Source organism: Schistocerca cancellata, chromosome 5, assembly GCF_023864275.1.
Source record: "Schistocerca cancellata isolate TAMUIC-IGC-003103 chromosome 5, iqSchCanc2.1, whole genome shotgun sequence".
Lineage (NCBI taxonomy): Eukaryota > Metazoa > Arthropoda > Insecta > Orthoptera > Acrididae > Schistocerca > Schistocerca cancellata.
The window spans coordinates 533,000,725-533,022,282 of record NC_064630.1 but is presented as its reverse complement, the minus strand read 5'-3'; the positions used below and the strand labels follow the sequence as shown (position 1 = coordinate 533,022,282).

General features: G+C 41.7%; 1 protein-coding gene across 1 annotated transcript in view; it reads right to left on the bottom strand.

The window, feature by feature from the left end:
• LOC126187470 (exosome RNA helicase MTR4) overlaps positions 1–19,259 on the bottom strand; it is a 117,023-nt gene extending 97,764 nt beyond the window's left edge. Inside the window, exons 1-2 of the mRNA XM_049928568.1 lie at positions 19,071–19,259; positions 10,055–10,180 (exon numbers count right to left, since the gene is read on the bottom strand). Of these exons, the coding sequence (XP_049784525.1) occupies positions 10,055–10,180; positions 19,071–19,198 (254 nt within the window). The 5' untranslated portion in view covers positions 19,199–19,259. The remainder of the gene's footprint in view (positions 1–10,054; positions 10,181–19,070) is intronic.
• Between the last annotated feature and the right edge of the window lie 2,299 nt (positions 19,260–21,558).

Below are 21,558 nucleotides of genomic sequence, written 5' to 3'. Positions count from 1 at the left end.
GTGTGTGCCATAAAAGAACAACACGACGACATAAAACGCTCCATAGATCGGCGACGGGAATCGACTGAATAGCTGGCCGGAGAAGAGAGACTGCAGCCTTGGCCGCAATATCGGCCGCCTCATTTCCACAGATACCAACGTGTCCCAGGAGCCAGTGGAACGCCACCGAGACGCCCCCCAAGTGGCGCAAGCGCAGACAGTCCTGAATCCGGTGGACCAGAGGGTGCACAGGGTAAAGAGCTTGGAGACTGAGGAGAGAGCTGAGAGAATCTGAGCAGATAACTTACTGTATCCGCTGATGGTGGCGGATGTAGTGGACAGCCTGGAGAACAGCGCAAAGCTCCACAGTATAGACCGAACACTGGTCGGGAAGCCGAAAGTGATTTGGGGTGTCGCCAACAACATAGGCACTCCCTACACCTAACGATGTTTTCGAGCCATCTGTGTAAAGAAATGTGGCTTCCGTCATTTGTGCACATGGAGCAGCAAATGCCCGACGATAAACAAGTGAAGGGGTACCATCCTTGGTAAATCGACAAAGGTCACGGAGCAGGCAGATCCGGGGACAGAGCCAAGGCGGTGCTGTACCCCAAGTTGTCAAGAAGGTTTTAGGAAAGCGGAAGGAAAGAGAATGGAGCAGTTGACGGAAGCGGACTCCCGGTGGTAGTAGGGAGGAGGGGCGGCCTGCATATCCTACATCAAAGGAGGCGTCGAAAAAAATGTCATGGGCTGGATTAGCAGGCATGGAAGACAGATGGCTAGCATAACGACCCAGAAGGACTGCTCGCCGATTGGACAGCGGAGGTTCAGCAGTCTCAGCATAAAGGCTTTCCACAGGGCTGGTGTAAAAAGCTCCAGACACTAAATGTAATCCACGGTGGTGGATAGAGTCGAGACACCGAAGAATAGACGGCCAAGCGGAGGAGTAGACTATGCTTCCATAGTCCAATTTCAAGCGCACTAAGGCGCGATAGAGGCGGAGAAGGACCACTCTGTCTGCTCCCCAGGAGGTTCCATTGAGGACACGGAGGGTGTTGAGGGATCGCAGACAGCGAGCCGAAAGATACGAAATGTGGGAGGACCAGCATAGTTTTCTGTCAAACATAAGACCCAAGAATTTAGCGACGTCTGAAAATGGAAGGTTGACAGGTCCTAGATGTAAGGAGGGTGGAAGAAACTCCTTACGTCGCCAAAAATTAACACAAACGGTCTTACTGGGAGAAAAACGGAAGCCGGTTTCGATGCTCCAAGAGTGGAGGCGATCGAGACATCCTTGAAGACGTCGTTCAAGAAGGCTGGTCCGTTGAGAGCTGTAGTAGATCGCAAAATTGTCCACAAAGAGGGAGCCCGAGACATCAGGAAGGAGACAATCCATAATTGGATTTATGGCAATGGCAAACAGTACAACACTTAGCACGGAGCCCTGGGGTACCCTGTTTTCTTGGGAGAAAGTACGGGAGAGAGTAGTGTTCACCCGCACCCTAAATGTGCGCTCTGTCATAAATTCGCGAAGAAAAAGGGGTAGCCGACCTCGAAAGCCCCATGAGAACAGTGTGCGGAGGATGCCTGTCCTCCAACAGGTATCGTATGCTCTCTCCAGATCAAAAAATATTGCTACTGTTTGGCATTTCCGGAGAAAATTGTTCATGATATAAGTGGAGAGAGCAACAAGATGGTCAACTGCAGAACGATGCTTTCGGAATCCGAATTGGGCTGGTGTTAAAAGACTGCGGGATTCCAGCCACCAAGCTAAACGGTAATTCACCATATGCTCCAAAACCTTACAGACACTACTCGTGAGAGAAATGGGGCGATAGCTAGAGGGGAGATGTTTGTCCTTTCCAGGTTTCGGAATAGGAACGATGATAGCTTCCCGCCATCGTCTGGGAAAAGTACTGTCGGTCCAAATTTGATTATAAAGGCGAATGAGGTAACGCAGACTATGGGTTGATAAATGCAGCAACATTTGGACGTGGATACCATCCGGTCCTGGGGCAGAGGAGCGAGAAGAAGAGAGTGCATGTTGGAGTTCCCGCATGGAGAAAACAGTATTGTAGCTTCCGCGATTTGGAGAGGAGAAAGCAAGAGGTCACACTTCCGCTGCACGTTTCTTCGGGAGAAACGCTGGCGGGTAATTTGAAGAGCTCGAAATCTCAGCAAAGTGCTGACCCAATGAGTTAGAAATTGCGACGGGGTCCACTAATGTATCATGCGCGACAGTGAGCCCAGAGACCGGGGAGAAACTAGGCGCGCCTGAGAACCATCGAAGCCGACTCCAAACTTCCGAGGAGGGAATGAAAGTGTTAAATGAGCTAATAAAGAATTTCCAGCTTGCCTTCTTGCTATCACGGATGACATGACGGCATCGCGCACGGAACTGCTTATAGCGGATACAGTTGGCCAAAGTAGGATGGTGGCAGAAAACGCGAAGAGCACGTCGCCACTCACGTATTGCGTCACGGCATGCCTCGTTCCACCAAGGAACTGGGGGGCGCCAGGGCAATTCGGAGGTGCGTGGTATTGAACGTTCCGCAGCTATAAGAATAACGTTGGTAATATGTGTGACCTCATCATCGACGCTGGGAAAGTGACGGTCATCGAATGTCGCTCAAGACGAAAAAAGTGTCCAATCGGCTTGGGCAAACTTCCAGCGTCGCGGGCACATACATGGTAGTTGAGGCTGCAGTCTAAGGACACATGGAAAGTGGTCACTCGAGTGTGTGTCATCAAGGGCGAACCATTCGAAGCGCCGAGCTAGCGGAACAGTACCGACCTCAAGGTCCAAATGAGATAAATTTGTCGTGGAGGCAGACAAAAATGTAGGGACCCCAGTGTTGAGGCAAACTAGATCCACTTGGTGGAAGATGTCTAGCAATAGTGAGCCACATGGACAAGGATGTGGAGATCCCCAAAGTGGGTGGTGGGCATTGAAGTCCCCAACCAGCAAATAGAGGGGTGGAAGCTGACCAAGAAGATGAAGATCAGCTCGTGCCATTGGTGTGGACGATGGAATGTATACAGTACAAAGAGAGAACGTGTATCCAGAAAGGGAAAGATGGACGGCGACAGCTTGGAAGGAAGTGTTTAAGTGAATTGGGTGATAATGGAGAGTATCATGGAGAAGAATCATGAGTCCTCCATGGGCTGGAGTGCCTTCAACAGAGGGGAAATCATATCGGATGGACTGAAAATGAGGGAGAACAAAGCGGTCATGGGGACGCAGCTTTGTTTCCTGAAGACAGAAGATGACCGGCGAGTAGGATCGTAAGAGGATCGACAATTCATCCCGATTGGCTCGAATGCCGCGGATATTCCAGTGGATAATGGACCTAGGGTGAACAGAAAATGGAGGAATGTGACCAAGGTTGCTGTCAACTCAACGACTGCTCAGAGCTTGCGACCGACAGCATGGAATGGCATTCAGCCGAAGGCAGAAGATCCTGATCCATAGGTTGTTCAGGAGCAGCTCCTGCCACCAGCCATCGGCCGGTTGATCAGCCGCCAGCAGTGCACCTCGGCGACACAGAAGACGGCCGAGGGCGATTTCCGCCAGGTGGTGCTGTAGATGGGACACGCCTTGGCGGAGAAGGAGATGAACTGGGTTTCTTTGTAGCCTTCTTGGAATTATGATGTTTAGATGAAGGAGGAAGCAATGGTTGTGAAGTTGGGGTACGTAAAAAATCTTCACGACTATGCTCTTTTTTCGAAGTCTTGGTGTCTGACTTTTGGACTCGAGATTTAGCAGAACCCGATGAAGGGTGAGCCATAGAGTGGGCAGGCGAAAGTGGTGAGGTTGAACGGGCGATCTTTGCACTGGCCGATCTGACGACCGTGGCACTAAAGGTGAGGTCGCAAGTCTGCGTGGCCGCCTCCTTTGCTGGCCGAGGAGAAGCAAGGACAGTGCTGTATTTTCCTGTCTGAGGCACGGTGGGCTGTCAACTGGCGAATAATTTTCGAGCAGCAAAGGTCGACACCTTTTCCTTCACTCTGATTTCCTGGATGAGCTTTTCGTCCTTAAAAACGGGGCAATCTTGAGAGGAAGCAGCGTGGTCACCCATACAGTTGATGCAGCGAGGGGATGGAGGTGGATAAGCACCCTCATGGGCATCCTTGCCACATGTAACACATTTGGCCGGATTAGAACAGGACTGGCTGGTGAGATTGAACCGCTGACATCGATAGCAACGCGTAGGGTTTGGGACGTAAGGGCGAACGGAAATTATCTCGTAACCTGCTTTGATTTTCGATAGGAGTTGAACTTTGTCAAATGTCAAGAAGACAGTGCGGGTTGGAATGATTGTCGTGTCAACCCTTTTCATAACTCTATGAACAGCCGTTACGCCCTGGTCAGACAGGTAGTGCTGAATTTCTTCGTCAGACAATCCATCGAGGGAGCGTGTATATATGACTCCACGCGAGGAATTTAAAGTGCGGTGCGCTTCAACCCGGACAGGGAAGGTGTGGAGCAGTGAAGTACACAGCAATTTTTGTGCCTGGAGGGCACTGACTGTTTCTAACAACAAGGTGCCATTCCGTAATCTGGAACAAGACTTTACAGGACCTGCAATTGTGTCGACACCTTTCTGAATAATGAAAGGGTTGACCGTGGAGAAGTCGTGACCTTCGTCAGACCGAGAAACAACAAGGAACTGTGGCAACGATGGGAGAACCGTCTGTGGCTGAGACTCAGTGAACTTACGCTTGTGAGCAGACATAGTGGAAGGTGAGGAAACCATTGCGGAAGAATCCCCCATGATTACCCGTGTCTCCGATGGCGCACTCCTCCCTTGTGGGGGCCCTCTCTGAGGGCACTCCCGCCTTAGGTGATTGTTCACACCTCAGGTCACACCTCCCGACAAACGGACGGAGGGACCAATCGGCACTTTCGGAAGGTATCAGCTCTGGTAATCACCCCTCCATGGGCCTGGCCGTTACCAGGGGGTACGTAAGTGTCCTACCTGTCTACCCGGGGCGGGGAATTACGCGTTACCCCGTCACCGGCTGCGCACAAAAATGCGTGGGTCGGCCTTCAGACACACACAGGGAGGAAGAAAGAGAAAGGAAAGAAGAGAGGTCTCAAACGCCGCAGTGAAGAAAAGGGTAAAGAGAAGAGGTAAGGAAAAGAGAAGGACAAAGGAAGGAAGAAGACATACAAGCAAAGAGGGCGAAGAATGCGTTACATTTACGAGCGTCCATCTCCGGACGTAGGCACAAACCATACTCCCAGATGGGGAGAAAGGGAAGGAATGAGCCAGAGGGAGGAGGGGCGAAGATGGGGGATGGGGAAGGATGCGGAAAGGGAAGGTATGCAGCCCGGAAAGGAAGGAAGGCCACATTAGCTCGGGGTCCCGTGCTCGCTACGCACGTATCCACAAAAGAGTTGTGGACCCCCCTGGAGGGAATACTGCTGAAAGATGTACACTGGTAGGCATCCACCAGAGAATAAAGAATGTGTGTAAGGGATACTCTGTCTGTCAAAAACCACCATTGTGGAATGGTGCACCAAGTTTCGTGCTGGTCGTGATTCGACACAAGACACTGGTCATCGGGTGGCCAGTCTCATCCAAGTGGGAGACATCTGGGCAACTGCCCTATAGTCCTGATCTCTCCCCTTGCAATTACCACTCCTTCGATCGCTTTAAACAGTCCTAGAAGGGTTAATGATTCCTGTTGGACAAGAGTGTGCAGCAGGCAGTTACAAATTTCTTCATGTAGCAGGACACGGCGTTTTACCAAATGGGTACCTTCAACCAGGCACAATGGTGGGATGATTGGCTCAATGCTCATGGTAATTTTGTCTGATTGGCATACTGATTCTGGACTGTGTAGCCTTCAAACAGCAACCTTTTGTTTGGCCCTTATGCTAGTCACAAACAAGCAAACTCCAGTCATCTGTTCACAAATCTGCTGCACCCATCGCCATCCTCCTCTCAAACATGCCTGTGTCTGCTACATAAGACGATGCATATCATTGCAATAACACAGATTTGCCAGTGTAGTTTGGTGCAACTTTACTGTGCTAGTAACATACTCACTTTATAATACCAAAGTAATTGTTTTAAGAATTTTCTGTAGTGAATGTAAATGACTAGGCACATTACGTTAGTGTTCCTCTTAGACTCTATACGGCTGAATAGTTATGTATAAAGTGGTAGTTTTTGCAGAACATTATAGCAAAATGTGGAAGGAATTCCAAATTAACATCATGTGGCACAAAAAAATTACTGACAGCTGATTCATGATGCAGGCTAATGTTATGTGCATGAATAGCAAAGAAGATAATAACTGTACATTGTTTGATTAAACATTATGAAATATTCATTTAAGTCAGTTACACTTATAAAATATTTGAATGTTCTTATCTGCAGAGACGCAAGATGGAATGATACAACAACTCTAGTTGATGACAAAGTAGATGTCAGGATAAGATTACTGGAAGAATTATTAAAATTTGTCACTCATTTACAAACAAGGCTGCTTATAAAATGCCTGTCTGATTCATACTTGAATAACAGTCCTCTGTCTGGAAATGCTAACAGAATCAACATGAGAGATAGAACAAGGATTAAATGCTTTGTCTTGGTTTTATTTAGTCAGAACATAAGTGTGATTGATCCACTCAATTAAGATAGGGAGGGAGACCCTAAGTGAAGATAGGGAACAAGAAACAAACTGCTCTCTCTCTCTCTCTCTCTCTCTCTCTCTCTCTCTCTCTCTCTCACACACACACACACACACACACACACACACACACACACACACACACACACACACACACACAGATATATATATATATATATACACACATCAAATATTATGTACTAATTATTCTGAATGAGCTAGAAAAGTGAAATGAAGAATCTTTGTGTGACTCTGAAGTTTCACAAAGAATGTCAGAAAAAATAGTTATTTTTTCACATCTCTACTTTGGCTCACATCAATATGAGTGGAGACAAATTAAAGAACATCTTATTGCCTTAGAGGAAATCAATGTGACAAACAAGTGAAATCAATTCTGAAGTTGTTATTTCAGTAGTAAGAAACATTTTGTTATTCTTATATTTTTCCCACTGAAAACATATTGGTGGCAGAGACCAATGACATCGTAGGTTTAGTGGCTTTGCCACAACAATGTAACTATGCCATGTGAGCACCAATCATGCAAGTCAGCATCAACTTTGAATACAGCAAAATAACCTGCCACGGGGAAGGCAGAAGTCAGTTCTCTTCAGGCAACCACCTCAAGCAGATCACCACCAGCTATGCTCAATGACTGTCTTCTGTCCATCACTGTCGCTAGACTCTGGGTACGATATCACTTTGATCCATTGAGCTCTGCTGAATTCAGCATCTCAGCCTACTGGACTGCCATTGGACTTTTGTTTCCATTGGCAGCGACAGACTACATGTGATATACTCCAAACATTTCCTCTGGATTTCTGTGTTATCAAGGCCTATGTCATATGAAACCTTCCACAAGTTGCACAATGTTTTCTTGAAACCATGATCCAAATATTTCAATTGTGTTAATGTCTGGTGGCCAAATGACAATTAGGTATTAAGTATCATGTTTGGGAGACAGCCACAAAATGAGTAACCACAAACATAACATGTGAAAACCAGTATCTAGACCTACAGTTTGTAAGGTCAAGACACTGCATCAGAAATGCAGGCAGCATTTTTTGAGCTCATCAGACAACAGAAAAAGCAGCTGGAACTACAGGGAAAATGATACAAACAGCAGCAGCAAAGGCGACAGCAACAGGTGGATCTTATGGAGCAGCTACTGTCTCACTCCGAGATGGGCCCCACCATCTCCAGTACAGCCCATACTGGTCTCCAGTACAGCCCATACTGGTCCGAATCCCTGTGTTCAACAACAAATGCACGGAATGCAGTTAATACGCAGCATGCTTGTGACAACATCTCGCAGTGCGAAATAGATTGCCCCTCAGTGTGAACCTTCTGCCTTTACACTGGACAAGCTCGTGGAGACACTAGTTCAATACCATACTGTCAGTTACATGTGGTGTCACCACTGTGTTTCTTTCACTGTGCTGCACAAGCATGACAGGCAAACTCCAAGACGTTAAAGAAATAAAAAGGATCAACAGAATGAGAAATGAGGAGGTGGTGAGCTGGGTATGAGAGAAGAGGAACTTAACAAGGATAATACAGAAGAGGAAAACACTGTGGATGAGAGACATTATGTAGGAATAGTCCATTACAAGGAAGCATGGAGGGAAAAGTAGAAGGAAAAAAGGTAGAGGAAAAACAAGGTTTGGAATGCTAACATATGTGATGAGAGGAAGAAGATACAAGCAAATGAAGGAGGATGCTCAGGACAGAGAGATGGAGGATGTCCACTTCACACCTGTTGGAGGACACAGTTACTGAAGGAAGATCTTTTGACCTCATAAATTCACTTGTACAGCAGAGAGTTGTGCTAGATCTCAGGCAGACAGTCTCATACATGACACAATGGTCCAAGATGCACCCAACCATGAAGTCCAAATCCATGTTAATTTACTAGATCCTACCTTGGAAGAAATCCTAGCCACTGCACACAGGCCACTGGTGCCCAATGTCGCAACTGAGAGATGTTGCCTCCACAGCTTCAACCAACAGCCACCTTTGCCACTGACCACTAGCCAGCCCACTTTTACCAGCATTAAAGCAAGGTTCCACACTGCCTACAGGGCTTCTGCCACCACTAATGTTATGCCTGTCCCAGCTGCATAGTTGATTGTATAATTTGTGGTTGGACAAGCCATATTGCTGCTGACTGTCACAGCAACCCAAGACAAACTACATGGCTATCACAAACAAAGGAGGCGAAGATCATCCACACGATGCAAGCTGGGCTACACATCAGGCACCTATGGATACACATCCACATAGCCAGCAACTGGATACAATTTAATTGGAGTTTGGCACAACAAAAATGAGCTCTGGCCCTCTCCTGCCAGGTACTATGCTTCTGCTTGGGTATGGCCAAACACCAATTAGTTTCAGGCATGTGAATCCTTGGCCACATACAAATTCGTTACCATCTGTCTCCAGTTTGTAATAGCCTGTCGTACATATATCCCAAACGTATCTAGAATAGGTTCCTTTAACGCATTATACTTCACAATTATAGCCTCCATTCGTGTGAGATGATAAGTCATGTGCTCCCCCCCCCCTCCCCCGCTGAGTATTCACATGTCAGTTCCTCTTGTTTTGTTTACTTTCTCATGGATTTTAAATTTTTTCTGATGCAAGGATCTGATGATTTAAGCTGTATTAAAGTTTGATAGCCACTATTTCCCGTGACTGCAAAGGTATTTGCTTATTGTTGTAGGTTACAGCAATTATTACTTGATACATCTGAACAGTTTTTTTATGTTTAAACATTTTCGCAGCAGGAGCTTCTTAAGTTAAAATCATTTTCATTTTCCACCTTCTACATTTCCACAACTCTACATATGTAAATATCCTTGGTTTTCAGGCAAACATGACTCTGAAGCTAGAGCCTTAGAATCTTTGTCTTTCCCCAGACAACAAAAATGTTTGTAACTGTGATTCATTTCCAAAATAGCTCTGGATTTAAGAACATTGACACTTTCACAGACAGAAACACACCAGACAAAAAATACTAACTGAAATTGACATCACAGAAACTGATTTTATAGCCCTGTGTACTGAAGCCTTAACTATGAATTCTAAGTACTGGAATGAAAAAAATTAATGTCCATGGATATCCCCTTCGTACACCATGACACCTATAAATCAATGAATAAGGTCTGCACAAAGGTGGCAAGTCAACAGGAAACCATTTAACACTGTTGCCCTACAATCACACATCACATTATTTTGAAATTATAAATAACATGAAAAACAGTATCAAGGAAAATGCTAAAATGGTAATGCTCTATAATTTTTTTAGTGTGGTTCATTATCAGATCTACACAGGCAAATGTAGGCTTTCTTCGCAGTAATGCAAAAGAAAAAATTACATTAGAGTATGAAAACTATTTACATAATTTATAGTACAATACGAAAGTAATCTTACTTTATGTCATCAAGGATTGTTTCCCTTTTCAGTTTTTTGTGGTCAGATTCTCCACCTCCAAACTCATCTTCATAATCTCGTTTCACTTGGTCAGAGGCCGGTCTGGTAATACTTATATCTTTAAACCTGAAAGAATAAATTTATGTACATTAGCTCACTGTGGGGAAAGAAAAGATTGAGTTAGGCCTACTTAAAATAGCGGTCAACAGCAAAATATGTATATCTCACAATGGAGTAACTGAACATGGCAAATTATATATTCTATGCAAATAGAGAGTTAATTCCAAATTTCACAGATAATTTGCAAGATTTCTATCAAAATAGCGTGGAAAGTCATTGCACACGCTTCTAGGTGACTGTTAGAACTTTCAGGGTAGTCTTGCCAATAGATGGCAACAAATCTTTAAAGTGGCACTTCACCGAGCCTCTGCAAACAGACTTGGAACTGGGCTGGTAGGCGACTGTTGGCAGCTGATGACTTTAGGGTGGACAATGTCTGTCAATATGATGTACCAGACCCACGATTATCCATAAATAGTGATGCCATGGTATCCCACAGGTATCAGCTAATGCATTTCACAATGTTCAATGATTTTATCCTTTTTATTCCTCAGTCCTTTAGGACTGGTAACCATATTACGATCTTGTTAAAGATTAGGTCCAGATCAGTTTGGTTCAAATTATGACATGGACAGATGACATTTACATAAATAGTTTTGCACTATTGTTGTAAGGCTACACAAAAGTAGAAGATCATAAACAAACAGCAAATTGCTTGACAGAACTACTCACTTTGAATGACAATTTTAATAGCTATTATAGATAATGTTACATTTAAAATGCTTCTGAAAGCCTGTGTCAGAATTGTCAGATGTACTCATAAGCTGCAACTGTGAACTCAGAAAAGGTTGTATCTCCAAATTATCCCAGGTAAAAGACTCTTGAATGACTGACACTTTTAGGACTAGTTTACCATGGTGGAACAATACTATCTCAATTCATGGTGAAAGCAGCCCAGGAAGTTTTGGGGTGCAAGATGGATAACCATATAGTCAACCCTTTCTAAGCAGCTGATGAGGATGACACTTAAGTAATTGTTTGGACTGACATTGTCCTTATCAGATCGCAATAGAAAAATTACTGCATTCTTCCTAGACTAAATGTGACACCAAATTTTATTAAAACAATCAAGAAGTACTATACCTTTATTGTCTGAAGACAGATAATTTAACATGGTACACCAATTTTGCTCCAGTCCTATGATGCTTTCTCATGCCATAGGTAGAGAGGACTTCAGCTCCTAGTGGGAACTCCAAAACAGGTGAGTGTATGTTTCCTCAAAGTTGAAACACCTGAAGAAGATGCTCAAGATTCCTAACTTCACACTGCCATGGATGGTATGAAAAGCTGAAGTCTGCCAGACTAAGGAAGTGACATTGAAAAAGTCATCCTTCACCATTGCCTCGTGCACAGCCCTTTGGGTATTCACGACAATACTGTTTTTCAATATGGCTAAAGCTATAATCACCTGCTTGAAGCCCTCATTATTGACTCCAAAACTCATGTAATTTAGATCAATGACCAAATAACAGTAGGACAGAGCAATGGCTCATACCGACCCTGACAAAATGCTGAAGTGAGTCCCTTGTTCCTGTTTAGTTGACAGATACACTCTGAAACAGGCTTTCTATTAATTCAACCTTAAAGGCAGATACTAGGAGAGTAACAGTACGTCTTACGTTTTGAAATATCACATGAAGAGAATTGGAGGGTGGACGAATTCTGAGCCAATACCTGAGAGCATTTATATCTATATGAGCATGGGATAGCATATATGAAGATCATACTTTTATTTGCTTTTATATACTCACTCTGATAGCAACAATAGTAAGTGGGGCTGGTGATGAATAATGTGTCGTTCACCAATATAACCAGTACTGACATCATCACTCCCATAGTCATATATTTTGTGCAGACTGTAGGCCCACAGCAGAGGTTTGCCAGCAGTTCGAAAGTGTGTCTCCAAGAGACACAAACATGAGGTCTCTCTTGTGCAAGGTGCTTCAATTCTTCTGCGCGAGTCCCAGGTGCATTCATTTTCCACCGAGCAATGGAAACCATTTTATTGGAAAGGTCTGTCTTTATTCTTCTGTCTTGGTGGGGAGTTCCAAGTCTATCTTGGAAGTTCCCTTAGGGCTTATTGTATTTGGAGTTCTATTCTGGAATCATGGTCATTGGACCAGATAATCTATACACCTTTACGAAAATAAAAATGGTTCTGTGGTCAGAGATGCCAGATGTGGATGGTTTTAACTGCACACTCAACAAGCTTTAGGTAACTGGTGGTCTGGACAACAGAGGGCGGAGTAAGCTATGTAATAAGGGCTGGGCGCATGCTAGTTGTGGACTGGAACTGTGGAAAGTGCTATGGCATTGCCTGAGTGATAGGTCAGCAACCCAGAGTCTGCTGTTTAGTCGGTGGATGGCGGGAAGCATATCACATCCAAATTAGTGCCTTGCACTCCTACTGAATTTGGTGAGCATCGGCATTCAGTTTTGAATTTTAACTTAAGTCATTCGTCTTGGCTAGAACAGTAATTTGTCCATCTGAGATAGACTCCGGCCGCACACAGGGTTAACCTGTAAATTAAACTGTTTTTGGGTAGAATGTCTTGTGAGGATTTTTCCTCCTTCTTCTGGGACACATCACATTGGATGTAGAGTCAAAGAGAAGGTTAGGCTTGTTACTGACTATAGTGACACGAAATTGTACCCTGGCAGTGTTCTGCAAATTTCAATGTTGTGTGTGGCTAATCGGAGCCTTTCTTTTGTAGACTTCCTGGGCTTTGCAAATATGCTGAACTATGTGCACAGTATTCTAGAGAAGTGAAGTCAGCTTCAGGGCATTCCGTAACTGCGGATACATGTTCACAAGTTCTGATGGCCGAAATTTGTATGTAAGGGGGTTAATTAATTTCTGTGATTACAAGTTACACTTGACTGTGTTGTTTCAAATTGCCTCATGTTCAAGAGGTAGGGTGAACATAAAGTCGATTAAGACTTATAGTAATAATTTGTCATTTGCCATGTTTGTTCTTAGTTTGCAACTGTAGTAAAGTGAGCCATGTACCAATGTATCTGATAGTGATGAAAGGTTGATTTGTTTATGGCTGCATTAGTGCATGTTATGCGTCTGTAAATTGTAATTAAATTTTGTTATAAGTTTTTCTGGTAACTACCCTAATGTTGGTTTTATGACAACTGGATTGGTTGAACTTGCCTTAAGTTATTCACATGTCAGTATCCCTATGGCCAGTTATGGCACACTAATGTGAAAGTTATTATGAACTTGAGTTTAATTATTTCAAAAAGTATGCTTTGTACAACTCTTACATTTACTGGTGCATTAAAGTCAGTCTACAAATGGTGAGCCACGTGGGATTAGCCGAGCGGTCTAAGGCGCTGCAGTCATGGACTGTGCGTCTGGTCCCGGCGGAGATTCGGATCCTCCCTCGTGTGTGTGTGTGTGTGTGTGTGTGTGTGTGTGTGTGTCCCTAGGATAATTTAGGTTAAATAGTGTGTAAGCTTAGGGACTGATGACCTTAGCAGTTAAGTCCCATAAGATTTCACACACACACAAATGGTGAGCTCCTCAACATGTCAGTGTGTAAACAATCCAAACTCAATTTGGTTCATCTGTGGCTCATTTACTTTGAAGTCTAGAAGGGAGAACATAACCCCATATGTGAAAAAAAGCTTAACTAGCTTATTTTGGTGTCAAGTTAGGAGACCAAGATAAGACATATGTGCCACACAGTAAGTGTTGTATGTGTGTTACGAGATTAAGAAAAATGGATGCAGGAGAAGAAGAATTCATTACCTTTAGGAATTACAATGATGTGGTTACACCAAACAAACCACAACAATAGGGCCATAACAAAACGGGTATTAAAAGAATTGGGTATCCAAATCTGAAATCAGCCATCAGATTGTCATCATCTGAGTCTGCAGATGCTGATGAAATTTTGGTGCCTACCAAATAGTTGAAAGCAGGGCTGTTTACCCAAGATGAAGTAAACGATTTTGGGCTCTTGCTTAATGGAAAAAGACTGATAACATCTGGTACAATATTCTCCTGGTATCAAACACGAGAAGAGCAGTTTCGTGTGTACTTCACTGAAGATGTCCTCTTGTTTACTGTAATACAACAATAAAGAATGAAGGTTATGGAACCCAGAAAAAGGGGGGTTGTACTCCTGCACATTATCAATAATTATGATTCAATATCACTAGGTTACTCTTATGTCTTGAAGGAACACTACAAAACCTTCTCAATGATATTAACAGCAATAAAATATTCACAGCAAAAATATATAATGGGTGGTGATCTAAAGCTCAAGGAATGTTTCTTGGACAACAGTCAGGCTGCACAAAACATCCCTGCTGGGATAGTTGTGGACATGATTACACTGGGTGAGAAAGTAATGGGTACCTAAAACAAATCTGGATCCAGGAGACAAGAATGTTATTAAAGCAAGTTTGGTGAACTCTCCACAGAAAACTTGGGATCATGAAACAATTCATAACATGACTGAATGAAGGTGGTGAATGTTTTAAGTATATCTGTCACAAATTTTCCTTCCTGTGTGCTGCTAAACTGAAAGGACAGATCTGTGGGACCACAGATAAGGAACCTAATAACATACAAGTTAAGGATTTGATGACTTGTGAGGAAAGAATGCCTCAGATAGGATTCAAGAATGCGATAAATGGTTTTTCAGGGAACTGAAAGCACCCCTGTTACAAGAAATTTGTGGCAGATATGCTGATGGCTAAAAAAAATTTAGGTTGCAATATGAGTATCAATCTGCATTTCCTTAGTAGACATCTCAGCTTTTTCCCTGAAAACTTGGGCAATTTTTATGAAGAACAAGGGAGTGGTCCCACCTGGACATGAAAGAGATAGAAAGGCATTATCAGGGGAGTGGAATTCTGTGACGTCAGTTGACTATTGCTGATCTATGAAGAGGGACAATACGGAGTTGCATGTCTTTAAGGACATGTGAATCACCATCATTGTCCAGAGCAACAAAGAAAGTGTGTGTCAATGCTTTGATACTTTGGGAGAGATTAAATGATATTCCTACAAACCTGATAGAAATTACAATTGTGATGAGACAAGGTGAATTGTTGCATAGTCAAAACAAGTCAAGGTCATAGCAAAGAAAGGGAAGAAGCAAGTAGCTAACTTTTTTTCTGAACGGGAAAGCTTAGTCACCACTGTTGTTTGCATGAGTGCAGCTGTAAATTACGTGCCACTGCTCCTGATATTTCCAAGACATAATAAGGAGAGTGAGTTTAAGAATGGAGCAGTCCCAGTATTGATATTCAACTGTCACAAACCTGGGTGGATCAAGATAGGCATATCCATGAAATGATTTAAACATTTTGTAGAAACTACCAACCCTTCTGCATCAGATCCAGTCCTTTTCTCGAGACAGTTCTGATCAACTGTACCAAACTGCATTGCATTTATGCACTCACTGCTGACTTTCAACAATGCTGAAATTCAGACATGGCTGGCAAATCGCAGAGCTCCAGTATGTTTAGTTACACAGTACCAGACCTCTAAGCTTTCGAGACAAGCTTATATTAAAGAGGCAACAATGGGAACTGCCCCAAATGGGTTTAGGAAAGCTGGTATCTACTTCAACGTGAACTTACTCAATGAGCCCAACTTTGTAGAGGAACCCATTGACCAGAAAACATCCAACAACAAAGAAAGTAGTGATAATGATAAACAGTCAATGACTAGCAAATCTCAACAAGTTTTCTTCCCAGCCGAAGCCCAACTATAACAAACATAAGAGGACCAAAGGTTAGTCAGTGAAATTACTTATGTACACTCCAAACAAGAATGATTTTTGAAAATCTGAATCCCACTATACAAATAAGCCTACCTCCAGGAAACTCAAACTTTTCACAGAAAAGAGAGGTGGTAAGAGATTGAGGAAATATTGTAATGAAAATTCCCCAGTTCTGAATATGAAACATAAATTGAGGAGGCATATAGTGGAAATTAACTTGAGGATAAAGTTGAATGTATCAACTGTCGGAAGCTATGGTCAAAAAGTTTTAATGGTGTCCGGGTCCAGTGCCAAACACACAAGTTTTGGGCCCATGAAAGGTGTGTTGGAAATCCAAAATAGCAGTTCAGTTGTGGGAAGTGTATGAGAAAAAAAATTCTATGCAAGTCAAAATATTAACTGAAGCTCCTTAAACAAGATTTTTTTTTATTTAAAAAAGTGACAACTGATTACAAAAAATCCAAACTGAATATTGATTTTAAATGTTTACACATTATAATTAATGTTCAATTAGGCCTACTTGAAAATCTATTAATATAAACCACTGGTATTAAATTTCCTCATGTATAGTTTGGAGTAATTCATGTTAGGGTCACGAAGTGCCCAATGTTGACCAAGTGCACATTTATAAAATATGGTTTATCACCGTTAACAATACAATTAGTTTGTTTTGTGTTTTGAATATGATATTTGCAAGTAAGTGAGGAACTGTTCTGTCAATTAGCATTATTATATTTCAAACACAAGTGCACTGTGTATAAAAGCAAACTGGAACAATGAATGAAAACTTGTATCAAGGCCAGGATACGAACTCAAGTCTCCTGGTCACTAAGTAGATGCACTAACCACCCTAGTATAGTGGCTTTGCACAACTGCACTGACTACCCTAGCGTGCCTCTCTCCTCAATGTGAATTGCCATTCACACCTCAGCCCACTTGGTACTCCCTCTAAAGATGAACAGCTTTGTAGAGGCTCTTAAACTGTATCGGAATAGCACCTCAGCATTGACCAAAATGAGATATCCTTCCAGCAATACAAGCATAGGTGCTTTAATGAAATGAAACTATATGGTTCCAGAGTCTCAAACACCTATGAGTGATGATAATACCAAGTTGGCACCAAGTCTAGGGCCATTCTGCCTTACACAGTGAGCATCTCAACACAATACAGATCAGTATGTCATTACATCTAAGATTTTGTATTCACATTCAGTGGCTTCACCAATTCACAATAAAGCTGTCACCTTACAACCAAACATAGACCTCGGACTACACTACAGACTAGTCTGTCACAACAACCACCAATCCATAAAACTAACAGAGATTACAAAAAATGGAAAAAAGTAGTGTCTGTACCCTGTCTGCATAAAAGTTACGTATTGGATCCCCTTTGCTTCTTCAATATGGCATGGACATGAACATTAGTCTTCGCTATGGGTCGTTTATTACAACGCCCAGATGTTCTGCTTTCACATTCATTGGCTTCACCAGCTCATAACTAAATAGTTACCTTTCAACCCAATCTAGACCTCGGATTGCACAACAGATCAGACTATCACAACAACCAAGATTTAGGAAAGGTCCAATATGTAAATTTAGACATGTATGACATTACATGCCAAATCACAATTATGTTATGGGATGCGGCTGACATTTGACATCGATAGGCTCAGCTGAATGACATATAACCTTGTACCCTTGAGCAATGGCTGTAGCAAGTATGTGCTCTAGCAAAATAGGAAAATAAAATAATTCATCATTCATTCACAAATGCCAGATCCCATAGTCCCAGACAGGTCTATCTTGAGAAGGCTGCACATTTACAGTGTCTACACACTATAGTGCTCACAAAAAAATGGCTCTGAGCACTATGGGACTCAACATCTTAGGTCATAAGTCCCCTAGAACTTAGAACTACCTAAACCCAACCAACCCAAGGACATCACACACACCCATGCCCGAGGCAGGACTCGAACCTGCGACCGCAGCAGTCCCGCGGCTCCGGACTGCAGTGTCAGAACCGCTAGACCACCGCGGCCGGCTATAGTGCTCACAGATCGTCAAAATTCATACCAATATATAGGTACTGCACAATTTTAAAGGATCCCAAAAGACTGATTGGAATAATGAGTAAATCTTAGTGAATGGGCCCAGTAGTGAAGGGTTAAGTGTCACTTCTTTACCCCAGGGATAAAAGTAAGATAGCTACGGAATATCATAAATAAGTTACAAAATAATGCCAATATCAACTACTTTACACGATTTATAGCTTGAACAAAGAGTGGATATCAACTTATCATCATAACTCTCAGGTAAATAGTGTATCTACTATGGTATGATGATGTAGAATCTGCATCACATGGTTCGTGTGACATAGTATTGGAGGATAATTAGGAGCAATTTCAATGGATTTATTTCACATTACTTGTGCCCAATAACTACCTTATTATTTCGAATACTTGTAAACTGAGTAAGAATTTAGTTCAACACACAAAGAAAATATGAAGACTGTCAGAACAGTATCTAGCCCACAATAAACACGAGAAAACCATGATAAATATGATCTTGTAGATATCAAATACACAGTGAATTTAATATGAATATAAAGGCAAAATATACAGGAAAAAGTAGTTACAGTGCAGATATAAGCCAAACAGTTTCTTCAGACAGAATTTGTTTACACAGTGGAATTTAGTTTCATTTTCAGGTGATTGCTAATAAATTAAAGAATCATTTAACACAGTACTCATCCTCTGTACCGATAAATTGTGGTTCTGCCAGCAAGTTTTGGAATGGCGTGGATGCTTGAAATCTCAAAAGTTTTGCATGAAAACAAATGCATATACGGAAACAATAGCTGAAGTAGAAGAGGAACAATATCCTATTATGTATCAGTCAGCTGTATATCATACTTCAAATCGTACTCAGTAACTTCCCAACTTTCAAATTCACGCAGTTTATAAACAAATTTACCTGCTTGATTCTTTTGTTGTGGACAGGACACACACGGCAGATTAATCCGGTTTGTTCTGGTAATTTTAAGTGACATGAACAATCACTATCTTTCCCAACAAACTTACAGAGCTTGAACAACACACAAACATAACCTCAATTTTCAGTCGTGATACCAGTAAAGTTGTTGTACTTACTCAGCGCTGTCTTGAGAAGTATGGTCATCTCCACGAGAGTCTTCATGTAAGGATATTGTGTGAATGGAATCATCCTGACCCTCATTTTCCTCGAAAACACTGAACAAATCATCGCTAAAATTCGCCATGCTTCCAAAACACAACAAACATTAAACCGACTACCATTAAAATGCGGTGACACTGCAGCCAACTATACAACAACACGAACAGCTGAATAAAAGAGTATGTTACAGTTATCTCTGCATAGCAACGATTATAACATTGTTTTCTGATCGCTCCAGAAAATATTAAGAAATATAGATTAATTATTAACAGTTTAACTCTAAACCTTGTTGTCCAACGTGAAAAACGCCTCGGCAAACCAACTGTCGTCAGATAATACCTGTAAAATATGCTTGTACCACAAAGCTCAATCCTGGGGCTCATACTGTTCCTACCATATATTGATGATATAAACGAGAAGCTTACTTCAGGGCATACTACACTATATTCTGATGGCACAAGTATTCTGGTAACAGGGACAGACGAAGCTGACCACGACCGAACGATTAAACCAGTTATGTCATAACTGCTGGAATTCATAATTGACAGCAAACTATCAATGAATGAGCACCCAGTGTATGTGTGCTCCAGGCTCTCCCGTAGAATATACCATCTAAGGAGAAAAAAAAGATATATTAATTGATCCATATCTAATAACAGTGTATTTTGCTCTAATTCGTAGCAAAATGCATTATGGGGACACACTGCAGATTTCTAGGGTGTATTAATGATACAAAAGACAGCAAAATATACAAGACCGTGTGTGTCACTCTAAACTAAATAAAAGTACTTTCATAATTGTTGCCATGTATAGGTTCCCACTAGAAAATTTTCAGCTATTTTTGAAAAACTTTGATTCTTTGTTGTGCCCTCTGTGATACAGAGAGAAGCAAATTATTGTGTGTGGGGTTTTTCAATGCAAATTTTCTGGAAGAGTCCGATAGAAAGCTTGAGCTTAAAGTATTACTTGGTTGTTTCAATTTTATGTCAGTTATTGATTTTACTGCTTGGGTGGTCCAAGAAATCAGCACACTGATAGATAATGTTTTTATAAACGAAGATAAATTTAATCAAATAAAAACTTTTCCTGTCAAGATTGGTCTGTCTGATCATGACGCATAATTACAGTATATGACATAGCTCCATACAGTAATGCAAAACAGTCCTCTAAAACAGTGCACTCAGTGAACGATTCAACAACTGTAAATTTTAGGGAAAGCTTGCAATGGTGAGACTGGGATGAGGTTTGCAGTGAACATGATGCTAATTCAAAATTTAACCTATTTCATGATACCTTTGTAACTATATCTGAAAACAGTTTCCCTAAGAAAACAGTGAAATATGACTGTAAGAAATCACCTAAAAACCCATGGCTTACTAAAGGATTAAAAATATCTTGTAAACAGAAAAGGGAAATGTATCTTATAGCTAGAAGGAGTAATGATCCAGAAACAGTGGAACATTATAAAAACTGTATTAAGAAAAGTTATTAAAAAGTCCAGAAGTATGTGCATTATGTCTGAGATTAGCAAATTTGATAATAAAATTAAAACAATTTGGAATATTGTTAAAAGGGAAAAAGGGCAAGTGAGAGCAAAGGAAGACTGTATTTCTATCAAACTCAGTGAAAAGTTTGTTAACAAAAAGTCAGAAGTAAAATATATTTTAATAACCATTTTTTAAGTGTTGTTAAGAAAATAGGATCCAGCTATTCATTAGAAAATGCAAGGCAGTATATGGAAGAGCCAATGCCTATGCAATTTTGTAAAATTGAAATTCAACACCTTTGCCCTACTGAAATTATCAAAATAATAAATTCACTCAAAAGTAAAAGCTCAACGAAACTGATAGCATTTCCTACAGTGTACTAAAAACTTGTTCCCAAAAATATAAGTGGGATTCTCAGCCACATATGTAGTAGCTAACTGAAACAGGACATTTCTTCAGATAGACTGAAATACACCATTGTTAAACCATTGGACAAAAAAGAGGATAGGTCTGATGCTAACAACTACTGCCCAATCTCACTTCTGACAGCTTTATCCAAAATTCTTGAAAAAGGCATGTATTCAAGAGTAGCATCACGTATCTATAACAATGAAATACTGACAAAATGTCATTTTGGTTTCCAGAAAGACTTTTCAACAGAAAATGCTATGTATGCTTTCACTGATAAAATATTAAATGCTTTGAATTACTGAACATAACACATTGGGATATTTTGTGACCTCTTGAAAGCTTGTAACTGTGTGAATAATGAAATTCTTCTAGACAAGCTTCAGTATTGTGGTATGAGTGGGACAGTGCACAAATGGTTGAATTCACATTTAACTGGAAGCACGCAGAAGGTTGAAATTAACAGTACAGATAGTCTCCGAAACTCAGCGGGTTCCTCTAACTGGGGAAGTATGAAGAATAGTGTACCACAGAACTCAGTCTTGGGTCC